A 16,518-nucleotide genomic window follows, 5' to 3' on the forward strand; every position below is an offset into this window, starting at 1 on the left:
AAGTAACAATTATTTCGAAGAGTATCAGTAACGTTAATTAAGCTTTTAATTTTGTTTGTCCAAATTGTAGAGGAAGACAAATAGATGAACAGAAGCGTGTTTTCCTTGGCTGTGCCAGTCCAGATAAACTGAATTGAGATAGATGAGCATATCTATGACGTCATTCTGCCAGAATATTTTATAGTGATTAAGTCATTTTTTTGCATCATTTGTATCCAGCCCATCTAGACGTAACAGAGGGCACTTGCTTTCCAACTTCTAAAGCTAAACAGAACACACGAATTGGTCTGGTGAGCGGGTAACAACTTCACACTACTTCATTTTGGCCTGTGTTTGCATCTAGCTCATAACGCCAGGCTCGGACAAGTTGCCTGGACAATACGAGGCTGAAAACCATGCAAATCGCCACTGAGTCATATCTGCGATGTCTCAACGCCACTTTGCAGCATAAGACCTCGTCGCGTGTCGCTCCTCTAGAAGCGCGTGACTATAAGCACCGCTGCCCAATAGACATTTGCCAAGAAGCAAAACGTTTAGTGTGGCTTAAACTTGCCTGCGATTCACGCGAGAGCTCTACACGCAATACTTCTCCAGTCCAAAGTCGCTCGCCCATACCCAGGGACTGGTCAAAGTTGAAAATAACTTCTCACTAGAAGATGAAAAAGTTATAGGTTCATATAGGACTTTTTCGATAGCCCTTTGTAATACGGACTACCGCCTACCGACGCAATTTTCTAAACCAACAGCGTTCCATAATGGTTTTACATCAGGTGATCCCTCAAAAAAATACTCTCGCCAAGTCATTTTATGGAATCATTGCTAAGGCTACTAAACGTTTTCTCCAACATCCGTGTAGGGCGTTGATTAGCGCATCTTGTAGAGCGATTTTCACATTGCAGTGTTGCTTTTCCTTTCGTTCTCATGGTAAACTGTAAATGAACAAGTGGAGGAGTGACCACTCAGAGGAAACTCATAATGGGAAATGGTGATTCCAATAATGAAAGTTATTGTTCAACTTGATTACACTCCCTTTGCTTTCTCAGAAATAATTTTGGTGTGCACTGATGCCACTCAACCTCTTCTTTATTGTTTGACTGTCTGCGAACACTCACAAAACTGTACAATTGGCTACTCTACAGAAACCAAACCTTCAATATTCTGTAAAATAATATCTTAGGAATACTCTGTAAAATAGAACTTAAGATAAATTGATTAAGCACAGTGACTGAGAATTTAGTTTAATACGCGGTTCATCGAATGTTCCTTGATTTATGGCTACGCAGTTGTTCGTGAACGGGCCGATAAAGTACTTCAGGTTCTGTCACCGATTCAGAGTTTTTGATTGTAAGTGTGTTGCATTACCTATTCCAGGTAAGATGGTAGCGGTTAATTTGAATTCGCATCTAAAAAAACCCTGGTACCCAAATTTTTCTTTGAAAGGAAGACTTTGATGATTGCACTCACATTACCTCGAAGACTTAACCTATCCTGGTCCGTTTGCGTCTTATACAAACTTAAGAGCAGCTATTACCTATGTTTGAATAGCAGTACGTCACTGCAGTCTTGCGGAAAGCCTTGCACGGTCCGTAGACATCACCACGTGTAATGTGGCTGTGTAAATACCACAAAACCAAGCGGCACTAGAAAGAGCTAAACGGATTCACTTATTGATACACAATTCACGAAGGCATCATAAATTTTCCTTATTGGCTTAGGCATATCAAGTGATGCATAACTGAGTTACAATACTTTTGCTCCGGCGCCTTTGAGAATGCCTGGCGTAGTCCAATTGGATCCACAAGTAGCAGTGAGTTGAAGGTAACTTGAAAAACCACCTAGAGCGGAATTGAGCCACGAAAGATCATGTAACGAATGCGCTTCACAATGATATGGCAGTCTTTAATGAAGTAGGCCAATAAAATTAAATTATATTCCGAAAAGTTCAACTATGTGGTAATTCAGACAGTCACTCTAAACGTCGGTGTAGATATGAACTGTTTACTTTCTCATGTGTTCATTTCCCCAAGTATCCATTTAAACGATCATTTTTGCAGTAGACTTAAATCAATCTTTCATCCAGGGACCTGTATTTTTAGGGCATTGCAATATCCCTGATGAGCTGCATTTCAGCAACAGAACGAAAAAAGACCTGCAGTCTTTCCTAATTTTGACGATGAAAAAGTAATCCCCCAGGGTCTATGAAACGCAACAACCAGGTTTCTGAAAATATGTCAAGTTTCGGAGGAGTGTTTTGAAATAATTTCCCATTGGGCGGTAAACCTTGGCATCTAAATCACAGTTGTGTTCGATTTATTCAGCCACACAGCGTAGAAGCACGCAAAGGTGAATGAGGTGGGATGAGGTGAGATCCGAGGTGCCACGTCACAAGATGACCTTTTTCGTTTTCTTTGGGATGAAAAAGGTCACTGGCTGAGGACATGCGTACTTGCATGATTTTATTGTGTCGGTCATGAAGTGACTTGCGAGATAAGCACTTAGAGCATAAAGGCCCTAGTAAAGGTATTCTAGTGTTTTATCAGGGCAACGTTTATGATACACTTGTCCAAATATAAAATGAAGGTCGAGAGGATTTTGCAATTCTATCTGAGATTCCATCGCACAATTGTTTGACTTGTTTCTTTAAGATACTAGCCAGGTGGAAGATCAATTATGTAATTTCGCCATCATGAGCTAAGACACCCGAAAGGTTAACATCTTTGTGTGACAAATGATTTTTTCATTCTAATTTTGGATTGATACTTAAGTAACCGCAACATTAGATGTCTGTTTAGTAAAATGATTTGACTGTTTGTAACTTTATTCGGGATTTGTAATAAAAACTAATAGAATTAAGATCAAACCAATGCACCTCTCATTGAAATGATGAGGTTAATAAATGGCGAAAATACTTTTTGTATAGCTACTTATGAATTTTAAGTAACATTTACGTTTTAGGCAACCATATTTAATTTCGAAACTCTGGCTACATGATGGTGGGCTGATAGTGCCAGAAATTCCATCAGAAAAACGGCCTTTTCACACACTTATTCTAAGTGACATCGGACTACTCTCAGCATGTCGACGATGGCAAAGCGAAAACGTGGGTGTTAATAGCGGAAGCGGGGGTTCAACGTTGGCGAACAGAATTGCCTGCCTGGAGGAGAGCATCAGCGAGGCAGCTTGGTTGGAAAGGACACCCGGGGTGTGGCTCCATGCTGACGAGCGGATGGCCATGCTGCCACGCAAAGAAGAAGAGGAGGAGCTGACAGCCTCCCTCCTTCTCGCTGACCCCCACGTCTCTAGGGTCGTCTCACCATTGAAGGCGCTGTCAGTGAGGGATCTGCCTCTCGTATGGGTGTCCTCCCTCAATCACCCCTGCCCACCGCCACCAGAGGCGCTCTCACTCAAGGCGTTTAAAAATATGATCAAAAACACCTTTTCCGAATTCAGCTCGATTAATACTCGACGAAAATATGACGAGGAACTTCTCTTGGCATACGAACCGATGCTGAAAGCAGTCCAGCACAACACCTCAAAGATGCGCTACTCACCGATTGTCAACGCGATAATAACCGACCTCCGAGAAGTTTGCGGGGTAGACCTCTATCTGCGTCGTCTTATGCGAATGTCGATGATTCAACGAGGTCCCGTCTACAGAGTTTTGAGCGAGGTGGACCCAACGAAGCTGGAGGAGAAAACGGTAAGTAGGCCTTACGACATGCCGGCCTTCCTGATTGGACACCAGCAGCGGGGGCAAGGGACAGGCTACCCGTCGGAGTTTCTACGTAGAGCGCTGGTCACCTTCTTGCGGAGCGGTAGGGCGGAGGGCATGAAGGAGCTGCGCTACCCACGGGCCGTCGAAGACCCTGATCTAGAGACCACTTTCAACATCCTTGGCCCCGCAGGACTCACCACTGCCGGAGCTCGCGTAATAGCCCACTTTGCAGCCTGCAAGGCTTGGGTCGGCGAGAAGGGGGAAACTGAATTCGCAATTAAATACGGGCGTTTGAACTGACACCCTTTCGTGAGGAGGGGTCCTCTCACCAATACTCACTCCAGTGATCAATAAGAAATAGGAAGTGTGTGGGAACGAATCACTAAAAGCTATCTACAATGGGAGGGCAGACAATGAAGGTTCCATCCCGGTACCCATTTCCAGAAGAGAATGCAACAGTTAGTAATAATTGGATTACCAGGTCCTTAAGAAACGCACTTTTAACTACCACACAAACAAAGTGACGTGTACTTAGCCAACTTGGCAGCAAAGCAGCTTTTACAAAATCATTTATAGTCGAGTCCTTTACTTTATAATATACTGGAATCGCATTTATGGAAGCACTAGTCGATAAAACCAATTCACTGATCAGTCCAACAGACCTTAAGCCCATTTTAGAGGAGACGCCGGTAAAATACACAATCCAAAAGTACTTGAGACTAAAAATAATCAGACAAAATGTTAACCCAAAGTGACCTATTTCAAAGATGTTTTATACTTGGAAATCATTGTTTAAAATAAAGATATGATAAGTTTTTAGCCACTTTTATTGCAGTTTGTGATTGCCTACGTGTGTGTATACATAAATATCTTGAAAGGTCCATCACCAGCTGTCAATGCAAAAGGAATTAACGCTCTGCAGTACGCGTCGAGGCGGCGTATCAGCAATGGCTATCATTCTATCCACTTGAAATGATTTAATTCACTATTTGTAACAATTTTATCAAATTGATTATGATGAAATTGACACTGAATTGTGTATTGGGAATACTAGTGAATCACTTTACACCGCACTAAACCTATCGAGCTTTGCGCTGCCCCTGGAAGTTGCAAAAGAGTAGCTATGCCTGATCAAGTAGCAGATGGAATGAACCGTTGCGTTATCTGACTTGTAACAAATACTTCACGAAACAGGTGAAACATGAATCGTACCTCTTAATGATAGGAAAAGACGCCTTAAATAGTTATTGTATCCCAATGAGTGCTTCCCAAGTAAACTTTAAAGCGTGACTGAAGTTGTAAAAACACTCCCATCGTAACAGGAAATGCAATTTTATAAGAGTATCAATATTTCTGCACATAAATTGAGGAAACACGACCAACAAAAAAGCTACTGTGTAGGCACAAGTTCATTTGTGGTAGATCTAGCATTGAGTTCAACCCCAAGGCACAATGGGTAATGTGGCCATAATAAATAGCGCGAAAAGAAACGAGAGGAGGATGGCAAGGAGGGCAAGAGTAAGTGAATAAATTCAAGGTATTGTAAACAACTAAGCCAGCCTTAGTATCGCAAATAGATGAGAGCGCCATCAGAGAGGTCATAGTCACCTACTAAGGCTTCGTCACTGAGGAATTTCTGCTGATAGAAGAGGCCCATTTTGGTTCGGGACACACCGACCTCCCTTTCCAGGCGTCGTTTGAGCGACCCAATTTTCGTGCTTTGACGTACGTGGCAGGCAAGAGTTTGACCACTTTTAGACTGAACGATGATGCGAATTTTCGGCTCAATGTTCTCCTCCTCCGAAGAGTACCAGAAGCGCGAGCCCTCCACAATGTGGGCCTCTGACATCAAGCACACCGATTCGCCATGCGAAATGCCGTACTGAGAGAAGGTTTTGGCAGGGTCAAGAGGCTTCCCATCGCGAACGAACCACATAGAATTAGTGGGAACATGCAGTACCCGGGCCAGCTTGCTACGCACCTCTCCCACCGGCGTGCTGGGATGTACTCTCAAAGCGATGGGAGACCCAGTCTTGGCCAGGAATATAACGGTTATCAGATTTCTCAGGTCATCCTCTTCCTCATCTTCCCCGTCATTTTCTTCTAGACTGCTGATATCAAGAGCTGACTCGCCTTTTTTATGAAAACGGCGCGAAGATGTGAACTGAGGTATCGTTTGGGCATGTCTGACTTGCGTGGAATCTCGAAGCTCCAGACTGGGTCCGGCACGCAATTCGTGCACAAGCAGAATAGTGGAGCCACCAGTGATGTCGTATTCTATCAATTTGCGTTCGTTTTCAAGCACCCAATGATCGTAGATCAGTTCTGCGGTGGTCAGTTTGAGTCCAATCTTTTTTTCAATGAGTTCCTTCAGTTCAGAAACGGTATTCTCGCCAGACACATCAAAATGTATTTTCTTTCTGGCTGGCAGCAAGATGGTCAGCTGGAAGTCAGGCTTAAAGCCGAGGCGAAGGTAGAGGACAACAGTGCAATTGTCGAAGAATCCATATTCCGACAGGAGTTTGTCGTCCTCCAGAATTAGTCCATTGAAGGTGAGGTTCTGCTCGGCAATGGGAATCTTTACCTGCTGCTCGATGACTTTTTTGAGGGCCAAAACAGTGGCATTATCGGACACGCTGACTGTCTGGCGCTCTCTTCCAGTGCGACAGACTTTGATGAGCATTCTCAAAAGTACAACTACAACGACACATCAGTATAATCGGTATTTGCTGTGTAGGTTCGTTAATTCTCCGAATCTCTTAATTGGTGGACCGGAGGTGATTGGTTTAACTATGCGCGCAAAGTGAGAGGCTAGACACGGCGATTTGCTGAAGGCGACTGTACTTTGCTGTGTGCATACGCACTTGCGTTTCTGCTTTCTTTTGCGTGTGTTTGTGTGCAGGTGTTGAAAGCAAGTGAGCGTGTGCTAGCACCCACGCCATTGTGCTTAAATCATTTCATGAATTAGGGGGCGGAAAATGCATCTGACACAGTGTTTGCTTGCAAGGGACGCATTTTTTAAATAATTGGGACCGTCAAGCAACGTGTGCGTACACATGGGTGTACTTTATCCGAGGTTTTGAAGAAAACTACATAGCCGTGACTCTACAACTCCGCAAATGAGGAATTGACGAACACAGTAATTAAAACAAACACTGACGTTGAAGCAAAACAGTAATGGTAGGAAGCCTTTAGAAGCGCTAGAGTCAATAAGGGATTCGGGTTTTCCTTGACACAAAACATTGCCCAGCCGAAAAGCATGAACCGGGTGCGTGTGAGTACGGCGACAGCGTGACTAAAACAGTTCGAACGTCGTGAAACTTCACTCGTTTAGAATAAATTTCGTTTTGAAACGGAAGATCAGTTACTAGAGCCTTCTAAATGCCTTTAAATGTGAAGTTAGATATTACATTTTACCACAAAGTTGTGCAATCCGAAACTTTGAGATTGGGTACTTTTAACTAATTTTGTAGCCTGGACGCAATCTTGGTATCGCCTTCTTTACTGTGTGTTGGAAAGGTCACGGAGGGAGCGTATCTTAATGAAGCAGTCCTCTTTGAAACTGAAAATGATTTATGCAGTAGACTTTTGAGGTTTAACTCACTACCAGCTGCCACGGATCGGATGATAGCTAGCACTCTTGACATTTGATAGAAAGCGGCCCTTGCGTGCATCCGTCTCTTCTGTTATCCCAGATGTGCGCATTGACGGTGAGGCCGAAACATCTGCAAATCACGCCTGGAGGCTCCCAACACAACTCTGATGGTTTGGTTTTTCCATACAGCCAGACAAGGGTTGGAACACGTTCATTTTTTTCCATCCTCATAAAACTCAAATATAGGACTGGAGAGCAATGACACATGAAGGCTGATGGCAGATATTCCATTTAAAATGGTATCTGATTTCAAAAATGATCCCAGTCCGTTAAGGGCTTCGTGCTGACCGCAGGACATCACAATAAGTTTGATGAGATGTTAGAACAAATCTGGTCAAGCAATTAGGCATTTTCAGGAGGTGTCTTCAACCAGCATGGAAGATAGTATCGAACAGTGGACACAGCCAAGGTTTGAAAGCTAGACTATTTCGAAAAGTTCAAACAATCAAATTTAAGTGGATGGATAGGGTCTGTGGATAAAGCATTAAGAAAACCCGTGTAGGTGAGAGAAATAACAGTTTAAAGCCAAAGCTATGGAAAAACTATGCTAACTATGGTTGCAGGTCTACTGATGATTAGGAAAGGAGCAAGTCTGCTGGGGCTGATGAAAGTCGGTTTGTGTAAACGTGGATTAAAGGAATGTAAGTGGACGGCCTACGATGTAGTTATAAAGATTCATCATACAGGTTTGGCTTTGGTGCTTCGTCCAAGGTGCAAATAGAGGGCGCTGCGGAACTCACCTACCGTACCTGCCATTTTCAAACAGATTTGACCATTCAGTCTAGCATGTAAGTGTTTGCAAACAGGTCTGTTAGTCCTATAAAGCATTTAATAGAGCCGTTGATCACTTTTGCATTGTGTTAATGAGAATTGCGAGTAAGGAAATTTATTTCACAGAAATAAATTGAGTTTACTGACCGCCAACTATGGAATATTCAATTTTATACAACACTAAAATGATAAAAAAACTATTGTTGGATTATTTTAAGATAATTGTTGAAAAATAACTCACTGGACGTTACAAAGCTTTAAACCAGAAGCAATCTAGCGGTTTTTATTGCCATCTAAATAACATTTTTGAGTATAGCACTTCACTTCTACCGTGCTGCGTTGTAGCAAATCGTTAAGGAACAGTCCGTTTCGTCAGAGAACGTTAGTAGTTGGATGTCACCGAGTGGAGATGAGGAGCGCGTGGGGGCTGCGGAGCAGATGGGGCACGCGTGACCGACTATCGATTTTTCTCTTAAATTAGCATCGCAGATTTGGCTTCACAGAGGGCACAGACTGTCAGGTGGCCGTCTCAACACCCATTTTCAGCTTTCAAACAGCTTTTCTAACTAGCCCGCAACTAAGAGATGCTCCTGAACGTGGTCTATGACTGTAAAGATTTTTGCAGCGTCAATGTCGACGACCGGGGAACGGTGGAGGATTTAAAATGTGCCATTTTGCAAGCCCAGAACGTGTCGATAGAGGAGCAGACACTTACTTTTGGTGGAACTACCCTCGAGAACGAGCGCTGCCTCAGCGAGTATGGCCTTAGTAACTGCTGTACGGTAAACCTCACACTGCCTATTACCTTCCACCCGAAGATCCAGATTTACGTGAAGACGCCATGCAACGAGTGCTTCCCTCTGATAGTCACAACGCAGGACACGGTGTGCGAGGTGAAGCAGCAATTTTCGTGCTGCTGTCCCGTCAAGTACAACGCCCCCGAGTTCGTGTTTGAGTCGTGGCTCATGGAGGACGAACGCCAGCTCTGCGGTTACGGCGTCGAGGAAGGCTCCATGCTAAACCTTGTGGACCGCCTGCCTCCGGGCGCCGGCATGCCGCCCATCAAGGTGTACATCAAGTCGCCCAGCGACCAAGTGAACGAGTTTGAGTTTCCCCAAACCATGACGGTGAGGATGGTGAAGGAAGCCGTCTCTAAGTGCCTCTGCCTCCGTCCAGGCTCATTCAGCCTCGTCTATAAGGGATGTCCGCTGGCCGAGAACGCCACCCTTTACGAGTCCTGCATCAATCACGGCGCTGTCATTTGTGTTGTCAAGTCTAACCGTTGCTAAATTCCGTTCTTTTGTATAATTTTCCCTCTTGGTCAATAAATATACCTTTTATTTAGAAATATCTCCTCCTAGACTAATAATACTTAAACTCGAAAGTGGAATGTGGCCACTCTACAGGCAATTGTATGGCCGGTACACTCAACAGCACCGATAAATAGCCTAGTTTTAAGAACGTTTTAGTGCTCTAGATCGGTAACATGCTTTGAAATGCAAGGCGCTGTAAAAAACGATCCTCGTGGCGTAAATCAACGCTCCTGATTTTGTGTGCAAGTTGAGTGTTTTCGATGCAGCCTCAAAAACACAATTTCCGACCTATTCTTGGATCACCATTTTATCACTAACGCATGAGAGCCTTTCGCGAGACCCACTCCTGGTGCAGCACAGAAAAAGGAATCAAGCGCGACTTTGAGATGGTAAGAGCATGAATTGTGTCGGCAGCACGAGATTCACACCATAATACCGATAACTGCTACACCTTTAGCAATGGGAATTAAAAAACCAATCGCTTGAAACTCCACTCACACAATCAACCTTTCCGAAGGGCATGAGGTACACAACTCTAGTAAGAGCGCTCCATGTGATGAAATAAGTGATTGGAAAAATCGAGACGTAATGATTAGAGAAATGATACATACTGTGCACACACGAGACTAAGAACGTTAGCTCGAAGGAGGACATTTCCATCAAACTGAGAAGCTCGGCATAGAGGACTAACTACACTTCCTTCTACAGTGGGAACCAAAAGTTGGTTCTTAGATGACTGGGCGGCATTAACAACTACCAAGCTGAACAGGTTGTATTCCGATGGTGAATAATAAAGGTGCACCGCATCTTGAAATTAATTTCGCTCTAGAATATGACACGACTTGATGTGAACTTTTAAATTTCTAGTCCACAGTATCTACACAGAATTAAACACAACAGTCTGAAGTAGAGCGGTATTTTTTGAGAAAATTATGGCAGCACATCCTTGTCTTGCGAAACGTCTAGGTTGTGGCAGTGGAAGCATGAAATCTCCACCTGGTATTATAGCTGAATTTCTCACGGTAAAAAGGAGACTGTGTCTGAGAACAAACGCTGGCAGATATCTGGTTGAGAGCGCGGTCATACAATTTAAAGACAAGCGGTCATGAGAATAAACAGAAAATAACAGCCGCAACATCAGCACCACTTAAAAATAATAATGAACGATGATCTTACCCCGGATTATGCCATCTACGGCTAATAAAGCAAACACTACTTTCACTTCAACAGCAAAGCGATAAGAAGGCATGAAGTTGAGAACTCAACGTGATATAAATGAAAACTTAAAAATTATATCTGTGGGCGATTTCTGCAATCTGACCTAATCTGCTCGGGCGGCACCACCTTACCACCGGGAATTCATTTTCGGACGCCAAGGACGACTTTTTCAGAAAATTAGTGGGATTCTTGGAATACACAGCATGCCCAAAAGCCACAGTATGGCGTCTGTAGCGCAGACATTCCAAGAACCCACCGTATTTACTAAGAAGGGGGAATAATAAAACACTTCATTCACTGAAAAGGGATTGAATGAAACAGGCCAAGTAATCAATCTTCTTCCAACAAAACTCGCTTGTAGCCATTTAAGAGACGAGAACCTTTCCTGTGGGATGCGGCTTCCCGTAGGAGAACGGCACATACCGGTGCGTGATCATGTGCTGAAAAATAAGTGGGAATCAAATCTACTTGGTACAATAAGTGGGCAATACAAACTAGCATATAAGACTTCGACCTGCGAACAAGAAACAGGGTTAAGGTACATCCCGATACCAATATACAGCAAGAATCATTGGTAAAAGCACTCGAGAAAAGTGCAAGCATTCAGTTCGTAATGTGAACATTGAGCCAAGTCCCGAAGTACCAGTCTTTGGAGCGCCAAATTAGCGAGGCAAACATTCGGAGAAAGCCAGTATCTGACCGTAAGTCATGCGTTTTACTTGAAAGAGCCTCAACACTTCTGATGAGTTAAATTAACGACCAAACATTCAAAAAAGCCATTTGAGCACCTAGGAAATTACGACGGCGGTGGTCAGTTCATTGTGGTGGACGGGGGTGACAGTTATATCTAGGTTCCTCTATTGTGATTTGTGAGGAGTACCTCAATGAGAGGGATACAAACAGCCATGTATTTTTGACCAGCGGCATCACGTTTCGGAGACATCCTTTAGAAATTACGGAAACCGAACCAAATGTAAAGGTCGACGAGTGCGAATAACATAAGGTAGAAATATAAGCATACCTTTATTTGTCGCTTCATCATAACGGTGAAAAGGAGGATGAAATACACCACGAGAATGGGCCAGAAGACCGGAATATCGAGGAAAGAGAAGAAGGTGCACAGAAGACTTATGATTATGGCTCGCGTTGCGTAGTACCTGGAGGCAGGTATTCATTTACAAAACTATGTAGTGAACCCTGCTTGATTGTAACGCGAGACTCGATGTCTGTATTCCAACTACATACGATTTTACAAGGTTTCAGACAAGGGAAATGCGCAATATTTATCCACAAAAAGCATAAAAAGTCCAACAGAACATGAGTCATATTCTGTCGCGCAAAGATCAAATTACCAGAATTTCGCCTCCAATAATCGTGGTATAAAGGGCCTAAATTCATCTGCCTCCGTTCTTGGGAGTGTTGGTGCTTCATCTACAGTAATGTAATTATTAGAGCCACTGTACCGAGTAGATCCGCGAATTCTGGATCCACTTGTGGTGAAATAGAATGTATGAATAAACTTAATATGTATATAGCAAGCGCATAACTAATGATATGGAACCCCTTAAAAATGAGACATCAAAGCTTAAATACCTGGATGAAGTATATTCGAAGAACATAGAGTGCAAGGAATGCAAAAGTGATGCACCACCTAGTTTTGGTATAGGGATTTGACTTGTCTATGACAGATTGATATTTCTGAAGTGTAACGTAAATGAAACGAATTCACTAGTCGTATAGGTTTGAGAAGATTTTCAAACTTAGATTCATCTCTTTCTTGAGGGACTTCGCCTATTATGTCCATTTTGTGTAGTTCACTTGGCCAGCATAGGTGACTTTTGAGTTTAGCGGTCAAATTGTCATGGACATCATCCCAGCGTAATCATTTCTTCCTTAAGAAGGGATCTTAAATGTCACTTAAGCATTAGTAAGTGACAACAGAAGCAGTTGCACTCTATACGACAATAAGTAAAATTTAAAACGGTCTTTACACATTATCATGCTCGAAATGCAATAAACCTAGACGCATTTTTACCGGCTTCTTAGTTAAACCAATGAAATTAGTGGTATTAAATCATCCGCTCCCGATCAGCCTTTTTCCGATCATGTCCGATGCATTTGCTGCCTTGTCAATTTTCTTGACAAATAAGTATTTTGGGGACAATGCCATGACCATCGTTCGTTGTCTTCAGATACATGGCTCAGTGACACTCAAGATGCTAGAACGCATACTTGCCGGTCGCTTATCGCCCATCAGTGTAAGCAGCTGTTGACCATTTATCCATGAGATTGCCTCTTCCATTTTGGCTCTTTTGCGGCATAGTGTGATAAAAGTAAACCAGGAGGATTTACTTAAGTACGATTTGGATTACCAAGGGATAACAAGACTCGCCAGGTAAACATTTGACTTGATGGCATTTTTAGGATACCAATATTATGCAAAGTCGGCTTTCTCTTTTATGGACCCGAATCTGAAAATTTACTTCAGATTATTTTCATATCAGGAATGGCAAAAACTTCTGAGGTGTTGCGTGCCGCTCTTCTTCGTGTATCCGAAGGTATCAAGATATATTTGGTTTAACAAATGTTGAAGGTGATAAGTACAAAGAAGCTGAGGTGTTGGTAGAGTGTTTGGATACTCTGGTTAGTTTGGGTGTCATCAGAGCTTCCACGAAGTCAATGATTTTGCACCCACTTGAAGAGCATGTTCAGTACGAACGATTTTCACTGTCAAAATCAGATTTGCTCGGTGCGTTTTTCTTCAGTCAATACTATTTATCATTTAACTTATTTGGACCTTTCTCCTTCTCATATGTACGAGCTTGCTTAAGTATAAGCTAATCCATTCTCCTTTACTTCTGTCCATTTTGCTTTCCATTGGCTGTCGCTGCATGTCAGGCTCATTCACCTGCATATTAATTAATGATAATTTTATAGAAAACCTACGCAAATTTGTTGCCAGTGGTGCCACTTACAAGAATTTTCACCGCTTTCTACCCGTAAGTTTCTTGCCGGTAAAATATTTTTCAATAAATTATATGACCACTTATGTGCGTCTGTGTTTGCCTTATGCAGACTCCGAAACACTCAGTTGAATGGGATCTTATTTTGGCGCCTTGTGCCGATTCATTGGAGGCCCTTTGGCGTGATCACTTAATTTCCCGCCTTGCTGCTGAAAGAATAGATGAGGTGAGGGACGCTATTTTAACGTGATCACTGCAAATGGTTAAATGGTATTACCAATGAGACTGTTTTGTTTCATTTCTTTTTTTTAAACAGACAGCTGGGGATGTAATGTCGAGGATTTTGCACGTCGCATTCGCATCCAAAGAGCACAGTCACGTGATGTCTCCCTCTTCCGAGGCTGTTGATCATTCACAGGTTCTTTTTACCGGTTCTTATTTCTCGTCCCTTCTTACAGTGATTTAATTTCTTTTACCATTTAGCACTATGTCTCCTGCGTTCATTTTCACTGTCTCTTACTTTGAATCCATCCTACAGGTAGTTCAGAGCTTCCGTGATCCTCCCAATTATCTCAATTCCTACTTAACCCTTCTTCTGGACGATCCAGTGAGCTTCGATTAACAAATTTAATACAGTCTTCAGTCACCTTTAGTGTTAAGAGTCCCGTTTTGCTATTTAGATGTCTCTTTTAGAACAAAAACCCGGAATAGCGGGAGGAATATACATATGTCGTATCCTTTCAAAAATTTTAAGGTTACAGTGTCCTTTTTTGCTCCGCTTTACTTATTTGGTTAAGTTTTCCGTGACTAGTATTTTCAAATTAGCTTACAAGAAGGTTGTTAGGGGCATTCTGGTCCGTCATATTGAAAACATCGTGCAGGTCCTGTGAGTTTTACCATTTCTGGCTGCTGTGCGATCACCTGGTGACAATTTCGTTACCTCGACATTACTATTGCAGCTTTGAAAACGCAGGTGTTCGAATTTTCCGTATCCTACTGACTGAAGGCTACCTCCCCTATGAAACTGTACGCCCGTTTCATTCCTCTTCTTACCACCAATCTGGCTAAATCCCAATGTTTTATTATTCGTTGTTGCAGTTAGAAAGACGTCTTTTGATACCTCAAAAGGAATTTCGCAAGATTCTTCCACAAATGGTTGCAAGTCAATTCGTTTCGACCACTGTAAGTGCTTGCCTGTCGATGGGCTTGTGCCATTCATCTTCTTGCTTTGTGCTCTTTTGAATGCTCTTTCTAGGCTCTTTTTTTGTCGCTAGCTTATTTGCCGGTAATACACGGGATCGATTAGCTCGTACACCTTCCGTACTATTAAAATACATGCTCCAGTCCACTTCGCGCATGTTCAAGCTTCGTTATTTCTACAAGAAGAATTCCTATCACTGTTTATGTTGTTCTATCAAACCAATATCAAATGGTTGGATTTAACGTGCTAAGAATTTAATGACTTTGATCACAAGGACAAGTTATTCTATATTCTATGGAACAGCCCTATTTCATCTGCGATGATGCAAGTTAGTCTAAATGGATTTGGTAGCACCATACACATTGCCGTCATTCACCCATAGGAATTTTCTCGAGCAAAAGACTTCAATGCAGACACTGTGGTCTGCCTCTATAGTGTAAACCTCTCCATGGTGGCGCGACTAACGGTCGAATACGCGCAGCACTGCATCCTCTGCTTGGCCACCCGTTCTGACGCTGAATTGAACGCCAAAAGGTGAGTTATCGGAAAGGCCACATGACAAGGTCGGCCTTTCGGTATATAGGCTCACTCAACTGTCCCCCCTAGCTTCCCGAAAAAAAAAACAAGGAGTTGGTGTTCTAATGCCAAAACTGTGGTCTTCTCCATCTACTATCAATACGTAGCGTTTAGTCGGCACCTTAGTACTTTCAAAGCAGTCTGAATTCGGTCATATAGCGTAAACCACATCTTGCTTTTTAGATTGCATCTACTTTTACAAGGTTGTGCTCCCTGTATTTCTTGATTTTCGAATAGGAATTTGGCACTGGTCTTTCCAGTACGGATTTGGTATAAAGGCATATGACAGTTAGTGATTCGAACTGTTAATTGATTAAAAGTGAACTTTGACATAGACCGTTTCTATCTCTACAAAGCCGCTTAATAGATCAACGTTACTATGTGGAGAGTATGATCAGCAAGCATCAGGCTGAAATCGCCAGGTTGGAGGGACAAGAGGAGATGGGCGAGGGCGTAGACGAGGAGATCGAATCTCACAGGGAGAGTGTACAGGCTCTACAGAACAGCCTCACGCCGGCTGAGATCAACCAACTCTCCACCCTCTCCAACCGCCTTGCGAAGTGAGTTGAACTTGTCTTAGGCTTGGATTGGTTTGTAGTAGATCATGGTCTCCATCTTTGTTTAGACTTGGAGCCGCACAGTGGGAGGCTGAAACGGCGTGGTTTGTCGCCGACCTCTATCTTCGACTTTATTTTGATACGGAAGAATAGAGCGCTCTTTTATACCCGCTGGATTTGTAAATTTTGACGAGGGTGTATCGTTTCAATGACCATGATTAGATATGTTCAAGGAATATGCCGCTTGATGTTCTGGGCGCGAGGGGATACAAATGCTTCAATTGTGCGAATTCCAATGGTTTAGTCGTCACCTCCTCATTTCTGTAACTAGCAAGATTTCTTAAGCTTAAAGTCCAACTGTGGGAATCTAGAAAGATTATTTACTCTCTAGGCGGTGAATAATGTTAATGTTTCTGAATGGAGTACTTATTTCCACACAGCAAATGACCCGTATTATTCGCCGACTGATAACGCAAGATTTGAACATTCTTCCGTGGCACGTAAATAAGGCAAAGATGCTTACGGCACTGGTTAAGCATTCCGGTTTCT

General features: G+C 42.8%; 6 protein-coding genes across 6 annotated transcripts in view; 4 read left to right on the plus strand and 2 right to left on the minus strand. All coding sequences in view use genetic code 11, as the record gives it.

Moving 5' to 3' along the window:
* Positions 1-137, plus strand: part of EGR_00278 (hypothetical protein) — a gene marked incomplete at both ends in the record, with an annotated part of 9,637 nt that extends 9,500 nt beyond the window's left edge. The window contains one exon of the mRNA XM_024489527.1: positions 71-137. Coding sequence (XP_024356205.1) covers positions 71-137 — 67 coding nt within the window. The remainder of the gene's footprint in view (positions 1-70) is intronic.
* A 258-nt stretch (positions 138-395) lies between these two features.
* Positions 396-4,015, plus strand: EGR_00279 (hypothetical protein; the record flags this gene model as incomplete). Its single annotated transcript, XM_024489528.1, has 2 exons — positions 396-483; positions 3,075-4,015. 2 exons carry the CDS (start codon positions 396-398, stop codon positions 4,013-4,015), a joined length of 1,029 nt encoding a protein of 342 aa, XP_024356206.1.
* A 1,261-nt stretch (positions 4,016-5,276) lies between these two features.
* On the minus strand, positions 5,277-6,398 carry EGR_00280 (ubiquitin C; the record flags this gene model as incomplete). The annotated part of the gene is made up of 1 exon (XM_024489529.1): positions 5,277-6,398. The coding sequence occupies one exon, from the start codon at positions 6,396-6,398 to the stop codon at positions 5,277-5,279; it is 1,122 nt and encodes a 373-aa protein (XP_024356207.1).
* Positions 6,399-8,725: 2,327 nt separating this feature from the next.
* On the plus strand, positions 8,726-9,430 carry EGR_00281 (polyubiquitin; the record flags this gene model as incomplete). Its single annotated transcript, XM_024489530.1, has 1 exon — positions 8,726-9,430. One exon carries the CDS (start codon positions 8,726-8,728, stop codon positions 9,428-9,430), a length of 705 nt encoding a protein of 234 aa, XP_024356208.1.
* A 1,607-nt stretch (positions 9,431-11,037) lies between these two features.
* Positions 11,038-12,476, minus strand: EGR_00282 (hypothetical protein; the record flags this gene model as incomplete). The annotated part of the gene is made up of 6 exons (XM_024489531.1): positions 11,038-11,112; positions 11,694-11,829; positions 12,025-12,103; positions 12,136-12,235; positions 12,266-12,370; positions 12,402-12,476. 6 exons carry the CDS (start codon positions 12,474-12,476, stop codon positions 11,038-11,040), a joined length of 570 nt encoding a protein of 189 aa, XP_024356209.1.
* Positions 12,477-12,777: 301 nt separating this feature from the next.
* EGR_00283 (DNA-directed RNA polymerase III subunit RPC3) lies at positions 12,778-16,122 on the plus strand (the record flags this gene model as incomplete). The annotated part of the gene is made up of 14 exons (XM_024489532.1): positions 12,778-12,930; positions 12,961-13,067; positions 13,097-13,230; positions 13,266-13,421; positions 13,610-13,671; positions 13,748-13,861; positions 13,952-14,053; positions 14,174-14,242; positions 14,433-14,521; positions 14,595-14,661; positions 14,734-14,817; positions 15,219-15,370; positions 15,769-15,972; positions 16,038-16,122. The coding sequence occupies 14 exons, from the start codon at positions 12,778-12,780 to the stop codon at positions 16,120-16,122; spliced, it is 1,578 nt and encodes a 525-aa protein (XP_024356210.1).
* Positions 16,123-16,518: the final 396 nt, after the last annotated feature.

This window comes from Echinococcus granulosus (assembly GCF_000524195.1).
Source record: "Echinococcus granulosus chromosome Unknown EG_S00001, whole genome shotgun sequence".
NCBI lineage: Eukaryota > Metazoa > Platyhelminthes > Cestoda > Cyclophyllidea > Taeniidae > Echinococcus > Echinococcus granulosus.